This window comes from Callorhinus ursinus, unplaced genomic scaffold (genome assembly GCF_003265705.2).
Source record: "Callorhinus ursinus isolate GAN/ISIS: 27379988/994484 unplaced genomic scaffold, GSC_fseal_2.0 scaffold18, whole genome shotgun sequence".
Classification (NCBI taxonomy): Eukaryota; Metazoa; Chordata; class Mammalia; order Carnivora; family Otariidae; genus Callorhinus; species Callorhinus ursinus.
The window spans coordinates 6,412,277-6,427,866 of record NW_027397080.1 but is presented as its reverse complement, the minus strand read 5'-3'; the positions used below and the strand labels follow the sequence as shown (position 1 = coordinate 6,427,866).

The window sequence follows — 15,590 nt, the reverse complement described above, 5'->3', positions numbered from 1 at the left end:
TGTCTTACCAAGTGGAGAAACTGCTAACAGGGCTAATATTATAAAGCTGTCTTAGCAGCAGCAAGATACGTTTTTTTTTTTTTTGTTTTTTTTTAAAGGAGATGAAATTTTCCATCCGAAATTAGATTGGCTAAAGCCTGTATTATGTTGGACTGGTTCAGCGGAATTTGGAGCTATGGTATCAATCCATCCCACTTCTTTTTAGAATAGGAAGTCAGAATAGCAGACAGTTAACAGAGCACTGTCTTTTGACAACACAAATTTCATAGCGTACACAAAATCAAAAAGTCTTGGGGTACTTAAGTACTCGGTGTGTTCAGATACCTTATTTACTTATATTTATAGGGTATTCTGTAATTATAAGTTGCCTGAGAACCGCAGTATAACAATCATGATTTGGTCATAGCCTGAATTTTGCTGATTATGTCTAGCTAGCCAGAATCTAAGGGATCAAATTAGACTTGCAAGAAAAGATTGAATGCTTTTGACTCCACTTGGTAATTCTAACCTTATAGATCTTTTTGAGGGCTCTGGGGTCCTGTGTCTTCAAATGGAAGGAAGTTGCATGGGTAAAGTCTGTCTTGTGATGTGAAATCAGAAACACTAACAGTTGATTTGAGGCCCTCAATCCGTGTTAAGTCCCCGGCACTGCCATAATCATTCACTACAGTAACATTCTGGGCCAGTGGGAAGAACAGAGGATAGAAACGAAAGACAAGGACAAAGACGGTTTAAAATATTGCAGCGCAGTGCCGAGGCATACCTCAAAGCTGTGCCTGTTTCCTCATACCTGTGTGTGGGGCCCAGGCGTCCTCTGAAGTGGCACTGATGTCCTGTCCGATGCTCCGCTGACTGGCAGAGGGTCGGACGAGTTAGTTCCAATGTTGGAACAGAGTCACGGGGCTCGTTTTTGTGCATGAGGCACCTGAGACCTGAAGGCGCCTATGCTGACAGTCACACAGCTGGTGTCAGAGCCACTGCGGGAACCCGGGTCACCATAAGGGATTTTCCAGTTAAGGAAACCAAAATTACCCTGAGACATTCTCACTGACAGCCCAGCTCTGCCAGGTTTGCACAGGTCCCCAGTTATAGGGCTGCGGTAGCCCCTTCTCCTGCTCTCACTCTGGCCTCGACGCCCCCAGCCACTTCAGCTGCTGGCTTGGATCAAGCCTCCTTTTCCCTACAGCTCAGCAGAAGCAAGTCAGAATCTTTCAGAGGGGGCTTTAGTAAGAAGTTAGGGAGAAAAAAAGAATGAGTTAAGTGGAGTAATTCTAAGAGCTGACAGACACATAAACTACAGGACACAGTGACATTAGGGTAAAGTACTTCTTGGAGTCCCTTCCTGATTCACTGTAGAGGACATAGAGGCCCTGATTTCCTCCCTCTCCTCACCGATCCACAGAGAACCCTGACTAGTGACTCGAGTGACTCGGGCCATCCCTGCTCTTGGATGTGGCAGAATTCTCAACCTCTCCCACAGAGCCTTCCCATTTTCTCTATTGGGCCAGCTTCTGAGGGAGGCACCCTCGGGCCGAAGGGGCAGCTTCCTTCCCGGGACAGGACGTTTATTCCCTCACATCTCTGGGCACCCACTTCAGTGCTTGTCATACTACACCATGCTGTTGCTGTGGTCACTCTAGATAAAATCTTAATAGCTGTGGGAGATGAGAGATGTTAAGACTCTTCATTTTCAAAGTAAAGGACTGGGGGAGGGGGTGGTTTTTTCAGTCGCCTTGCTGCCTCTATAAACAGTACACTTGAGCCAGTACAGAGTAATACAGAGAATTACCACAAATACATTAATTTTGAGGGAGGTTGGTTATGTGTCCTTGTCAGACATCTTTTCTGGCATTTTCAGTTTTTGTGCCTCGTTTCAAAGTTATAGTTCTCCTTTATAACTTGAGAAGTCGTAATTAACTAATTAGTCCCTTCACCCCCAACCCAACATTCTCCTTGAATTAAATAATTTTAGGAATGCTATTTCTCCAACAAATGTTTGATTTTTGTTTTGGGATCTCCGCAATGATTCCCTTTTGTTACCTCTTACCTTATTTTAGGAAGAGGGTAATTTATGCAGTGGGAAAATACAGATGTTAACAGAGCTGAGAAGCAGGGATGTTAAAGAAAAAGGAAAGAATAAATATCAGAAAGTCATGCTTGTCTTAATATCCCAAAATGATTGTTGAATACTATTTATAATCAGCGTGGTAGATTACAATTTTAATTTTTTCAACTAAATTTTAGTACAAATGCCATAGTCATTTGCTCAGCTGAAGAAACTTTCTGCTTGGTGACATCACAATTAGAGAACACCGAGGGCTTATTTCTGAAAACCTTGTGTGGAAAATCAAATTTCCTTCTAAGCTTGTAATAATAATGATGCTTGCAGGGGTTTCCTTAAGGCTTGACATAGTATTTGCTGTTCTCCATTTACCTTTTGAGCACACTGTATTCAGAAGTTGGCATCCACTTTATATCTACCTTTTATGAAAGCAAACTAACATAACAATTGTACCCTTGGGTTTTAATTTGGGCAGAATGTTTAAAAGAATTGAGGTGAGCTAACATTTGTCTGTCCTCTGCCTTCCCCCTTTTGGTGCAGGGGGAGGGGGTGTGACCACCAAAAGTTAACTTTGTCCCAATAGAAAGAATATCAACACCAGTTTTACCTTGATATCTCAGCTTTTGAGTATTTTAAATTCTTTTGTGAAAAATGCCAAATAGTTAAAATTCTCCCCAAACTGTCAAATTATCATTTGTCTCGTCTGAATACAGTCTGCTCTGGGAAGAAGGCCTCGGCCTGCTCTAAGGCACACTCACTCATCACTCTCCCCTTGGTCCTGCAGTTCGGGGACTCCCAGCAGCTGCGGCTGGTCCGCATCCTGCGCAGCACTGTGATGGTTCGAGTTGGTGGAGGATGGATGGCCCTGGATGAATTTTTAGTGAAAAATGACCCCTGCCGAGGTAAGGAACCTTCCTGAGCATGAATTACACATAAGGTATGCCCTCGCCACTGATCTTTCCTGCTTACACAAGGTGTCAGTGGTGGGTCTGTTTGGTTTTTATTTTGTTAAGCTGCCCAGATACCACTCTACCAGCACAGATTAGAACTTGGGGGTGCCCAAGTAGACCAGGAAGAGAAAGAAGGAGAGGTTGATGCCCTCAGGGGAGACATTCAAGGGACACAGTCACAAGAATTAGGAATTTATTGGTGTCTTCAGATGTTTCAGTTTGAAAGGTGTTCAGTTAGCACTAGCCTAGAAAGGAGCCTTATGAAGCCTTTGAGGTTCCTGGTTAGTGCTCCAGATCCCTCTGCCTGTAACTCCTATGCCAGAAACCCGGGGAGGCTGCTGGTCCTCTTCCGTTCATGGAGGGACTGGGGCATCTCCCTCGGCCGGGAGAGAGGATAAAGAACACCTAGCAGTGAGCCCAGACACTTGCAAGAGAGTTGATCACCAAAGCAAGACCAGGGGTTACAAAACCTGAAGGGTGGGCATGCCAGGCCCACAGCAGGAGAAGAGGGGAACGGAGTATGAATGCTGGCGCCTGGAACTACAGGTGTGTGAGGGCTGCCGCAAGGCCAGGTGAGCGAGTTTTGGTGCCTAAATCCTCCTCAACTGTGTCCTTTCCTTTTTCCTGTTAGCCGAGCTGCATGTAGGTACACAGGAGGCCCCCCACTGTCTGCCAGTTTGTCTCTTTTGACCGGTTGGTTTCTGCCTTTCCTGCTGTCTCTGTTTCTTTGTGTTTCTTTATTTATTTATTTTTTTTATTCTAGTTCACCATCCTGGGAGTAAAATAAAGCGCTCTGATTCCAGCTCTTCGATTTCCAGTCAGTCTCCCATAGGTTGGCTTTTAAGCTTTGTCCCCCTTGCCCACACCCCAGCCCGTTGAGAATGGCTTTGCTTCAACTGTAGCACCTCTTGGCTCTGTGGTATCTGCTGCCTTCACGAATGCTTTGAAATAGCCAAGCCATAGCTTTTCTAACTATTAGAAGTAGACAGAGCATAGAACACTTCTATTGAAATAGTACCTGTGGAATTTGTTAGAGTTTCTATATATTTAACCAATACTTACATAGTTTTTTAGGTGCCACATGCTGTTACAAGCAATTTAGAAATAATAACACATTTACACTTCTGTGAGGTATTGCCGCCATTTTACAGAATAGGAAGTTAAAGTACAGAAGTTAAACAGCTTACCTAAGGACAGACTACTAATAAATGGCAGAGACAGGATTCCAATCCAAGACTAGTGTGGCTCTCAAGTCTGTGTTCCTGATCAAGGTGCCATGTGTCTCAGAGGCTGGCATACCCACTACCACCCCTTTTTATGTGTGGATTGATGGTTCAGCCTGCGTAATTTACTTGGTAAGGCATATTTATAAACCTGGCAGACATGTTTACAGTACAGTTACATAACTTCTTTGGAAGTGATTTATAGTCTTACTTTGAAGTGTTTAGAGCTAAAGGGTGCAGTTCTCACATGAATTCAGATACGCCATAGCTTCTGTTATTTTAAATGTCATTCTGCATTTACTCCAGTAAACAAAAGTAATTTTCGTGTGTGTGTGTGTGTGTGTGTGTGTATGTATATATAATATGTATATGTATATAAAATACAGTGAATTTTGAAAGCACCTGTTCTGATAAAACCTTCAAAGGGTTTAACCAGTTGTAGAAGTTACTATATCGCAAACTAATTTTCTTGAAATAAAAGTCCTCTTTCATTGTTTTAGATCAGAACAGGAGCCATATATATGATTTTAACCATAACTCAGTAAAACAACATTATTTTTTTGTAAATCTATTAGTAAGGTTTTATTTTGTCTGTCCTCTATGACTGGACTAAACAAACAAAAGAGATGCTGCATGTGACATTGGAATCCGGATGCCTGTTTGCTGCCTGCTGTACTTGCCCTGTTGACAGTAACGTTGTGCCGATGGCCAAGGGCTACCCTGCTTGCTTTGTCCTTATGTTACTAGCTAAACACTGGAATTCCCCCCAGGAAGTTTGGGAGGGCTGTCTAATACCTATTCTCTATGGAACATGGTAGCCTTTTCAGCATCCCTGGGAGCAAACAAGGTAAGGCTTTCCTCTGTGCCTCTCCAGGAGTGCCCTCCTAGCACCCAGTAATCCTCTCGATTCCCCTGATGGCAGAGTCCGGAACTTCCCAGCAGTCTTAGATGTCATAAGTCTACCAGTGGCAGGATGAGTACTTCTAATAAAATACAAAGTTGCCCAAGGCGGTGAACACTTAAGGGCTGGGGTGGATGTACAAGTGACTGGGGAGAGCGTGGACATCACAAAGAGAAGGGTTCCCTGAAGCTATCTGGGATTCTGTGAGGATTCATGTGGCTTCTAGAAGCACTGCTTGGGGGAGATTCTGTATTCGTTTGTGTTGCGTTTCCTTGGCTCTCTGGACCACAGAGAAGGTTAGACGGAAGCTAGAACACAGTTGATGACAGTATCGTACCAACGTGTGTTGCCTCCTTCCACACAGCTGTTTCAGAAGCCAAGAGATAGATCAGACTGCGCAGTGCTCTAGCCAAATGTGTTAAGTGAAAATACTCAAGTAGGTTCATGACACTGCCAAAAATTGGAGGTTTCAGTTTCTGAATTCATCTGTGGCAAAGGAGGTCATGGTGGTTTGGATGGTGATGAAAACAATGCCTAAGGAATAGGTCGGTCCACCTTTATCTAAGGGTGTGTTTTTAAGCATTAGATGAATTAGTTCCCCCAAATAAGTGAGGATCTAGAAAACTTCATTTATGAAGATTTGAAAGACAATTTGACTGAGAACTGATTGTTTTTCTTTTTTTTTTTTATTGTGGTAAAATACACATAAAATTTACCGTCTTAAAGTGTTCTGTTCAGTGGTTGTGCTACCATCACACATCCATGGAGCTCTTTTCATCTTATAAAACTGAAACTCTGCACCCATTAAATACAGCTTAGAATTCAGTTGTAACTAACCAACATCATGTGGCCAGCCTGAGTCCCTTAGAAAATGGTGGCCTCTTTGGTGTTGAAACTGAAATGGTTGCCTTCAGGGCCTGGCCTCCAAGACGTGATCTTCAAAAAATCATGGTCAAATGCTTTTGGAAGACACTGGGTTAAAGCTAAGAAAATTTCTTTACTGTAGGATTTCCCAGAGCTTACAAAATGCTGATTGCATTAGGGATCTCCCAAGGCGGGGCAGGGGTGAGGCGGTAGTATTTATTGAACTCTTTTTGTAGGAACCCCCTCAAAAACCTTAGTTTGGGAAGCTCTGCTGTAAACAGTGGAAGACCAGGGAAGGATTTTGAGCCATTCAGAATTACCAGGTTTTTATTTAGAAATTCCATTTTGGGGGATGAGATGAGAAATGAGACCAGTTGGAAGCCTATTAACAGCCATCCAGGGTGGAGCAGATGCTCCATGAATCACATAAGGGTAAGGGGTTGCAGGGGCTGTGGGAATGCTCTGGGTGTTCGAGAAGTTTTAGAAGATACAATCAGTAGAACTGCCATCAGGAGGAAGGGACCTATGTTGACTCCCCATTCTCTGGCTCTGATCATGTCTATTCAGTCGTTGGATATAAGGTTCTGACATCCAGGCAGAGGTCTGAGCAGGGGATACAGTTGGAGTAAGGCATGACCATATGATAGTAATGAAGTCAGATGGGTGAACTTGTCACCACCAGGTTCAAAGTCTAAGAGGGAGAACAGGACTGTAAACAGAACCAGGGGAACATCAGTGTCTAAGGATGGGCGGGAAGGAGGAGAAGCAGGAGAGCAGGTGTCCTGGAGCCAAGGGAAGAGATTATTTCAAGAAGAGAGCAGTTAGTAATCCCCCCGCGTGCAAATTACAACAGCAGAGAGGTGTCAGATTATCAGAAGAGTTTTACCTGTACACATAAATGTGTGCACACACATTCTTAATAATAAAGAGAGCATTAGCCAGAGTGAAGTAAATCCAGTATACTCATACATTATTTTGGAGAGTGTACATTTGTATAAAATTTGGGGGGATCAATTGACAAATATCAGAAATCTCATGCGCATCCGTTCTCCTCAGAAAATCCACTTGTAGAAATGTATCTTAAGGAAATCATCGCTGATGTGCACAAAAACATTTTACAAGTAGTTTGTCACTACTTGTGACATTGTATGCAGTGTTTTAAAAATTGTAAGGAAATAAAAAATACAACATAGGGTTGGTTAAATAAATTGACGTCTAGGGCCGCCTGGGTGGCTCAGATGGTTAAGTGTCTGCCTTCGGCTCAGGTTATGACCTCAGGGTCCTGGGATCAAAGCAGGGAGCCTGCTTCTCCCTCTCCTTTTACTGTTTCCCCTGCTTGCGCTCTCTCGCTCTCTGTCAAATAAATAAAATCTTTTAAAAAAAAAATTTGACGTCTGTATGATGAAGTAACACTTTGCGGATAGTTGAAATTATGCAAGATCTCTCAAGCATGGAGGAATGTTCCTGATGTTCTTGTATTTAAGAATATATATACACAGTTGTGCACAGGAATAAAGACACACCAACATTTTAATAGTGATGGCCCTTAGGTTGTCAGATTAAGGAATTTTCACTCTCTCTGTACTTTTCCGTGTATTTCAACCTTTTACAGTTTAAAGTTATCAGTAATAATTTGCCAGGGTGATTTAGGTGTGGTGGGGATGGGAGCCTGAGTGGGGTAGGGGCGGGTGGAGAACCACTAGTGTAGGTGAGGGTATGAGGAGCCGGGGGATGGGAAGAAAGCTCAGGTAGGAGACGTCGGTTCTAGTCCCAGCCCTACCACGGCTCTCCTTGACTTCAGCCTCTGTGAGTGCTTCAGGTCCTTTGTCTGTGGCAGGGACACTGACCAGTTGCTGGTGACAGTCTAGTGCCCGACTGCATGTGTCACACTCTGCAAACGGTGCAGTGCACAGGGAGCGTGATGTTCTTACGTCGTGACATGCTGAATGCCATGGCCTTCATCTGAGATGCAATTTCAGACTCTTCCTCTTGTATCACTGTGTTGTTCTTGTCTGGGAGGGTTGGCACAGAGAAAACTATTAAATGTTTACTAGGTTTAAACTGCATGTCTGAAGTTTGGTATGGCTCAGGGTCACAAGCAGCTCTTTTGGGGTGACCCCTCAGCTGAGTCATGATTTTCATTCATCACTGTTAGTGCTTTTGCTGTGTGTCCACCGTTAGGCTGGGCACATTAGCAAACACAAGATAAATAAGTGTAAGTCCTGAATCCGTAGTTACTAGTGATGGAAAGTCTTACTGAAGTGCCTATGTTAGTGCTGAAGGAAGTTCTCTTGGAGAATCATTAGTGTAGACACGAAAGCACTGAAGTCCAGAAAATGGATGAGTAGAGAACCCAGGACCAAGGAATGAGCTGTGAGGGGCACATTCTGTTGGGACCTGAGGAGGAAGGAAACAGCTTAGCATTCACAGACCACCCGGACATTGGGATCAGCCTAAGGAAACTGAGGCCTGGAGCAGGAAGACCTGGTTAGTTGCTGAGCCTACTGTCACTCAGGTTGTGATAACCACATCAGCCCTTTTAACCTGACACTTGGATATGTTATGTCAACATAGTATATTGAGAAGAATTTTATTTAGGAATTTGGAACTACCCTGCTTGGACACCCATGCAAGTTTATTTAAAATCTGACTCTACCAAGATCACTCGGTTCCCTTGAGGACATGCAGGGTTGGGCAGAAGAGGAGGTGGGCATAGGTACCTCAGATCTGCTAGAGTCGTGGTTCTTGGCCAGAGTGAAAAATCTTACTTAGAAAAGAACGACAGGGCGCCTGGGTGGCTCAGTTGGTTGGGCGACTGCCTTCGCCTCAGGTCATGATCCTAGAGTCCCGGGATCGAGTCCCACACCGGGCTCCCTGCTCAGCGGGGAGTCTGCTTCTCCCTCTGACCCTACCCCCTTATGTTCTCTCTCTCATTCTCTCTCTCAAATAAATAAGTAAAAATCTTTAAAAAAAGAAAAGAAAAGAACGACAAATGATTGATTTCGTTTTTCTGAGTTTTACCAGTGGTCGTGTTTATTCACATATATCTAGTGTAGTCTAAAAAGTAAACAGTGCAGGATGGATGACAGTAACACCTTTTGGTGAGAAATAATTTAAGGACATATTCCGGAGGAATTATTTCTTTTAAATTAGTAGTGTCTTTCACATTTAACATTTATGTTGGCCATCCTTGGAATCTTCTGACCAAATCCAAATTTTAAGTTCTGGTCTTAGAGCTGCAGAAAGCCATTAGGACAACACCTATTTGCCTTCAGAGCAGTTTCCAGATTGTTTCCACCGTGACGTTCCTCCCACTTGCCGTCATCCCTTCAGCTTCTTGTTGCTTTCAGTTTTTGACTTAACATTTCTCACCAACAAGTTTTGTGCATGGTCTTGATCTTTCTCTCTCTCCTCCCACATGTTTACTTCTTAATGATTTTATCCTGATCTTTTTACTGTCCTGAGTTCCTGGACCCCTTCCCTTAGGATTATTATCCACTGAATTCAAATAGAAGTGTCTGGACAATGTTGATTTCAATGATTTCTTTTCTCCACTAAATAGTTACCATGTATCCTGCAAAATCTGAGCAAAAAGTACACATGTACTATGAGAGAGAAAAGAGGGGTTTTGATTTTAATGTCAGAGGTTTGTGCACTGCTGCATCTGCTTTCTTTGATGAGTTACGTATGGTGTGCTTGCCCCAGGGGACAGCGGCAGGGCAAGATCATTACCACAAAGTGGCATGGTATTTTATAAAGTTCGAACCAGGGGGCTTACTAGTTAACTCTGCTCTGGGTAAGAGTCACGACAGACTGACAGATCGTGAATTTATCTCTACTTCAAAAGACTCCATAGAGGGTACTAAACCTGTAGCCTATGTAACTGTGGTCATGGGGTCAAGCAGCTGTGTGACCATCAAAGATACATTTTGTAAGATTCAGTTACATTGTATGTGTGTGTTTATTCCTTTTTTTAGCACGAGGTAGAACTAACATCGAACTTAGAGAGAAATTCATCCTACCCGAGGGAGCATCCCAGGGAATGACGCCTTTCCGGTCGCGGGGTCGAAGGTCCAAGCCATCTTCCCGGGCTGCTTCGCCGACCCGCTCCAGCTCCAGCGCCAGCCAGAGCAACCACAGCTGCACGTCCATGCCATCTTCTCCTGCCACCCCTGCCAGTGGCCCCAAGGTAGGGACTGCCCTGGCTTGCGGCCTCCTTCCTTGGTCCCGATTTACAGGCAGTTGTTGTTGAGTGTAGCCTCTGCGCACCTCCAGCCAGGAGAGGAGCAGGAGGACCTACAGACCAAGCTCTACCTACACCAGCCTTTCCAGGCCCCAGTAGGTAACAGAACCCTTAGGATTTTACTCTGAAGGACATTTATTAAAATATGAACTCAGATCGTTAAGTCAGAAACACTTTTTGCCACATATTTTCCACCCAGTTGCTAATTTTGGAAATCCAGGCGTTAGATGCTAACGGAGAAGTCTGTCTGTTTTGATACGTTGCTTGTGAAGAATGCCATTGCCTCTCTGCCTGGTCCCTTTTATCCTGTTGAACTGATGGCCGTTTTGTTTTCTGTTTAAGATTCAGGGTCTTCTATTTATTTTTCCTGTTCCCAGTTTGCTTCCTTACTGTTCCATTTTCAATTGTCCCCGTCCTTCCCTTTGGATTTCCATTTCGCAGACTCCACTTCAGTCCTCTCGCTGTTATGACAAACCCTGGTTGGTAAACAGTAAAGCTGGCCCCCCTGGCAGGGACAGCCATTATCCTGACCTCCAGCTGCCCAGCCCCGAGGTAGAGTATGGTTTTGCTGACTAAGGACACAGTCAAGACGAGGCCCTCGCTAATGCCCAGACCTTGATCGGCTACTCTTCCTGACACGAGTCCATGCTCTTTTCCATCTCTGTGGTGCTTGCTCTCACAGCTGATTCGTCTAGTCAGGTGTTTTTCAGGGGTTTCTAACTCGGACTCACCAAACTTGGAGATAAATAAGAGATGCCTAAAACCAGATTGTTGAACAGCTTGCTAACAGTCTTGAGAATGATGTTTTTTCCCAGGGTGATAAACAGTGGTCATTCCTGGTGATCTGTTTATGGATATTATTTATAAAACTCGGGCCTCTTGGAGTCTCCAAACATGAGCTACACAGACGAGTTATGAACACTTGAAATTCAACTGTGGTGCATGTTCAGCTGTGTTCTCTCTTTGCTTAGAACAGAAGAGTGGCTGGCGTCCCCTGCCCTGAGCCACATCCCCAGGGTGATTGGTATCACCAGACTGGTCTGAGGCGTGGGTGCTGCCTACTTCAGCCAAGCCCCCTATTAGTGGATACTGCTCTGAAGCTCAGTTTTTAACTTCTGAATCTCTTGGCCTCGTCACATGGGTGTCCGAAGCCTTGATCTGATATACACACACTGGCAGTTAAGCATGTTTGAGTGCAGTCATTAAAATGCCCAAAGCATTTTTGGAAGAGCAGTGTTTCAGAAACCAGTCACGGGCCAGTGGCTTGTCTGATAGCAGGAAGATTTGCATTCTAGCTCCCGCTGGGAAATACTGGATTCTTGGGCCTCAAAGATAGCACTGACTTCAGTCATGCAAAGCTTCAGCCCGAGAAAGCGGGAAATGTTAAGAAGCCGGTGCCTGTGAATGGGCTGCTGCTTTGGGATTCATCCGCTCCAAGCTAAACCTCCAGTTCAGAAATCTTTCCGGTTCAGAATGTGATCTGGGGACCTATTGCCACCAGAACCCCAACACTCAACATGCTTATCTTGCTTTTCTTCTTCCTTAATGGCTCCAGTTTCATGAAAGTCTCAAAAAAGTTCTAAAATTTTAAATGTTTTAATTATGAAGTACAAAATACTCACAGGATTCAAATAGACCAAGCTTTTTGTTTTGTCTTAAGGTTTTACCTTTTGTTTTGTTCATTTCGAGGTTTCACCTTTCCTTACCTGTGGGTATTGTACAGGCCGCGTCCTGATGTGGACTCCCAGCCCAGGGGCTCCGGGGCTGCGGTCTGCCCGGCGGCCATGGCCATGTGCACGAGCGGTAGCTTCTGAAACTGGTGCTCTTCGTCCTGTGTGGGCCAGGAGGGTTTGTTTGTGAATGTTAATCACTTTCTGCCGCTTCTGCTTTTTCTTTCTAAATTAAAGAAATACAAGAAACACAATGAAACAGGTTGCTTTACTCTTTCCATTTATATGAACATCTTAAAGGTCCTGGAAAACAGTTTACACAATTGATTTCAAAGAAAAATTAGAACAGTGTGTTGTGGCATGAGTGGTATTTAAAATAGACTTAAAATATCCCTTCTCCAAATTAAGTCTACTACTATCTTTTAAAAAAAAGGCTAAAAAAAAAAAAAAAAAACACTCAAGTGGGAAATATTGCTCCTCCCGGTAGCAGTAATAATGTATATCTATCCAGCAGCTCTTTTTCCACTAGGAAGTGCTTCTACACATGATTTATTCATTCAGCAAGTTTTTATTGAGCCCATCCTCTGTGCCAGACAATGTTTTAGGTGCTGAGGATGTGACCGTGAACAAAACCAAGTCCCTGTTTTTGTGGAGCTTAGACTTGAATGCAGGCAAGTCCGCAAACAAGGTTAGGAATGCCAAATCCTGAACAGGGAAGAAGAGCAGGGTGGAGTATCACGTTAGTAGTGCGGCAAGACCTCTCTTGATCGGCCGTTCCAGCCACGCCACCCGAAGGGAACGAGGGAGTGAGCCACGCAGATACGGGGTGGCCCAGTGGATTGAACAAGAGGGAGTGTGGTTATCTGCATTTTTTTCCAGTGAAGAAATAGATCTTGGCTTGACTAAAGTTTCTGCACACACGCATCTAGTGAGAGTGGTTCTCCATACTAAATATTTAGGGCTAGAACCCATCTTTCAAAATTTTTAACCCCAACACTTTGACACTTGGGATTATTTGGATTTTTTTTTTTTTTGGCCATTTTTAGTGGAAATTTGTCAGTAAATTTCAAGTAGAAGTTTAGAAAACATTGTGAAATTTTAAATTGGAACATAAGACCTTTTGTGGGGTGGAATTATTAAAATACATGACCTAGGACACTTTCAAAATAAATCTTTGTTTTCCTGGACTTTTAATTTGCTTTCCAATCGATTAGATGTGAGGAGGCTTAAGTAGACCATTTAAAATTGAATTTCAGAAATTCTACCTGGTAAATACAATCTTTTAAATTTTTTTTAAGGTTATTCCATCAACAGGCAGCAAGTTGAAACGACCAACACCAACTTTTCACTCTAGTCGAACATCCCTTGCTGGTGATACTAGCAATAGCTCTTCCCCAGCCTCCACAGGTGCCAAAACAAATCGGGCAGGTAAGTACCTGCCCCCCCCCCCACCTGTCCATAGGTTTTGGGGGTGAAAGGGGGGAGTGGCCAAGCTAAGAATTGGGGACCAGCAGCCTCTGGGCAATGCCTCCCTGCTCTCCAAAGAGCAAGTAATGAGAGCAGCACTAGGTGTGATGTCCAGAGAGTCCCGCAGATTCTGTGCGGCTCTTTCCTTTCCCTTCCGCCACTGTAGCTAGCTGTAGCCCTGCCTTCTGAGAGCAGAGGCTTCCATGGCTAAAGCCAGGCCCCCTGTTCTGGATCAGGAATGACCATATTTGAGAGAATGTAGAAGGCAGGAGGGGCATCCTGAAGTGGGCCTTCCTTAGAAGGCCACTCAGTTTTGGGACTGGCAGTTTGCTAGTAATTTTTCCAACACTGTATTTATGGTAACTGCTGGCAAGTTGAGAAAGTAGGGAAAGATCACATCTGTTCACCTTTTGATGTTCCTCCTGGGAACCTAGGAATTGGCCTCATTTCTGGCCCTCTTTTCGCCCATCCCCGACCCCCACCCCCCTGGGTGCCACACGAGGTCACTTGTGCTGCTGAGAGAAGCTGGCTTCTGATCCTCAGGAGACAAGCTTCTCAAGCAGAATCACAAAGCCAGAAAAGGTTTCAGGCAACTGCCATATAGATGAGGACATAGTGGGTCCAGAAAGGCTCTGATTCGCCCCAGGGTCACACAGGCTATCAGGTGGTATTAGAGTCAGAGCCCTAACCTCTGGTCACTTGTTCTCGCCGCCCCCCCATGTTGTATCTCATTAAGTCTGCTGCTTTATTCTCCAATTCCAGACCCTAAAAAATCAGCCAGTCGCCCTGGGAGTCGGGCCGGGAGCCGGGCCGGGAGCCGGGCCAGTAGCCGGCGCGGGAGCGATGCCTCGGACTTTGACCTTTTAGAGACACAGTCCGCTTGTTCAGACACTTCGGAGAGCAGCGCTGCGGGGGGCCAGGGCAGCTCCAGGAGAGGGCTCAGCAAGCCTTCCAAAATCCCCACCATGTCCAAGAAGACCTCCACTGCCTCCCCCAGGACTCCGGGTCCCAAGCGATAACGCTGTACAAGCACCCCAAGCCTCTATCCACTTTGAAGCCTGCTCCGTACATTGGGTGTATATTTATTCTGAACAGGAGAAGTTATATTGTTAAAAGTGTAAAAGAATAATTGTGTTATGAAGCTGCCTTATTTTTTTTCTTTTTGTAAGTTACTATTTTCATGTGAATATTTATGTAGATAAAATTTGCCTCCTGGTAACCCTGTAATGGATGGGGCCCAGAAATGAAATATTTGAAAAAAACAAGTGAGAAGGTCAAGATGAGAATGTGTATTAAAAAAAAAAAAAATGCCTCTAAATAGGGTTTCTGCGCGGTGCAGGGTTGTAAACCTGCTTTATCTTTTAGGATTATTCCTAAATGCATCTTCTTTATAAACTCGACTTGCTGTCCCAGCAAGATAAATTATATTAAAAAAATAAGAATCCTGCAGTGTTTAAGGAACTTTTTTTTGTAAATCACGGACACCTCAATTAGCAAGAACTGAGGGGAGGGCACTTCTAATCGCTTTTTCCAGTGTTTTTAATGCTGTGTGATTTTAGCTGAAGAGAGGGAACCTCCTCTGGTAAAGTTTGCACATGATCAGCAAAAGGAGTTCATTGCAATACTTTGAATACTGTCTCAGTACTGGGTGTTTAAAGGACAAATAGCTGCTAGAATTCAGGGGTAAATATGTTCAGAAGACGTCAGAACATCGGGGTTTTTAAGAGTCCTGGTTTGTAACTTCCTATCCAGCCCAGCCACCAATAACTCCTGTGCTCACCGGGACCCAGGCCCTTGGCAAGGGGAGACTCCTTGGTGGCACTGTGAATTACAGATTTGTTTATCTGCATTTTTGCTATTTAAATGGTCGATCAACTTCCCACAAACTGAGGAATTCCACGAGCCTATTCTGAAAATGTGGACATAAAACAAACACTTGCTCATCCTTTAAAGGAGTTCACCAGCACACCTGTTAACAAGTCCCGTTTGCTTCCGTCTTTTTTTGTGAGTAATAAAGTCAACTGACCAAGTGACCATGAAGAGGGGCTGTCTGGGGCTCCTGTTTTTTAGCTGCTGTTCCTCTTCAGCTCCGACCATGTTGCTGTGTGATTATCTCAATTGGTTTTAATTGAGGCAGAAACTGAAGCTCTACCAATGAACTGTTTAAAAACAAGACACACTTTTGTATTAAAATTGCTTGCAGTAACAAA

The 15,590-nt window shown here is 44.2% G+C and overlaps 1 protein-coding gene across 17 annotated transcripts in view; it reads left to right on the top strand.

Annotated features, from left to right (window-relative positions):
* The window catches only part of MACF1 (microtubule actin crosslinking factor 1), a 333,619-nt gene extending 318,029 nt beyond the window's left edge, over nt 1-15,590 (top strand). For 11 of the 17 annotated variants that reach the window (XM_073902863.1, XM_073902862.1, XM_073902852.1 and 8 more), the window contains 5 exons: nt 2,847-2,964; nt 9,978-10,189; nt 10,685-10,795; nt 13,212-13,341; nt 14,143-15,590. In XM_073902863.1, the coding sequence (XP_073758964.1) occupies nt 2,847-2,964; nt 9,978-10,189; nt 10,685-10,795; nt 13,212-13,341; nt 14,143-14,399 (828 nt within the window). In that variant the 3' untranslated portion in view covers nt 14,400-15,590. Of the gene's footprint in view, nt 1-2,846; nt 2,965-3,775; nt 3,918-9,977; nt 10,190-10,684; nt 10,796-13,211; nt 13,342-14,142 lie in introns of those variants that run through there. The other 6 variants (XM_073902865.1, XM_073902864.1, XM_073902854.1 and 3 more) reach the window with 2 other exon arrangements.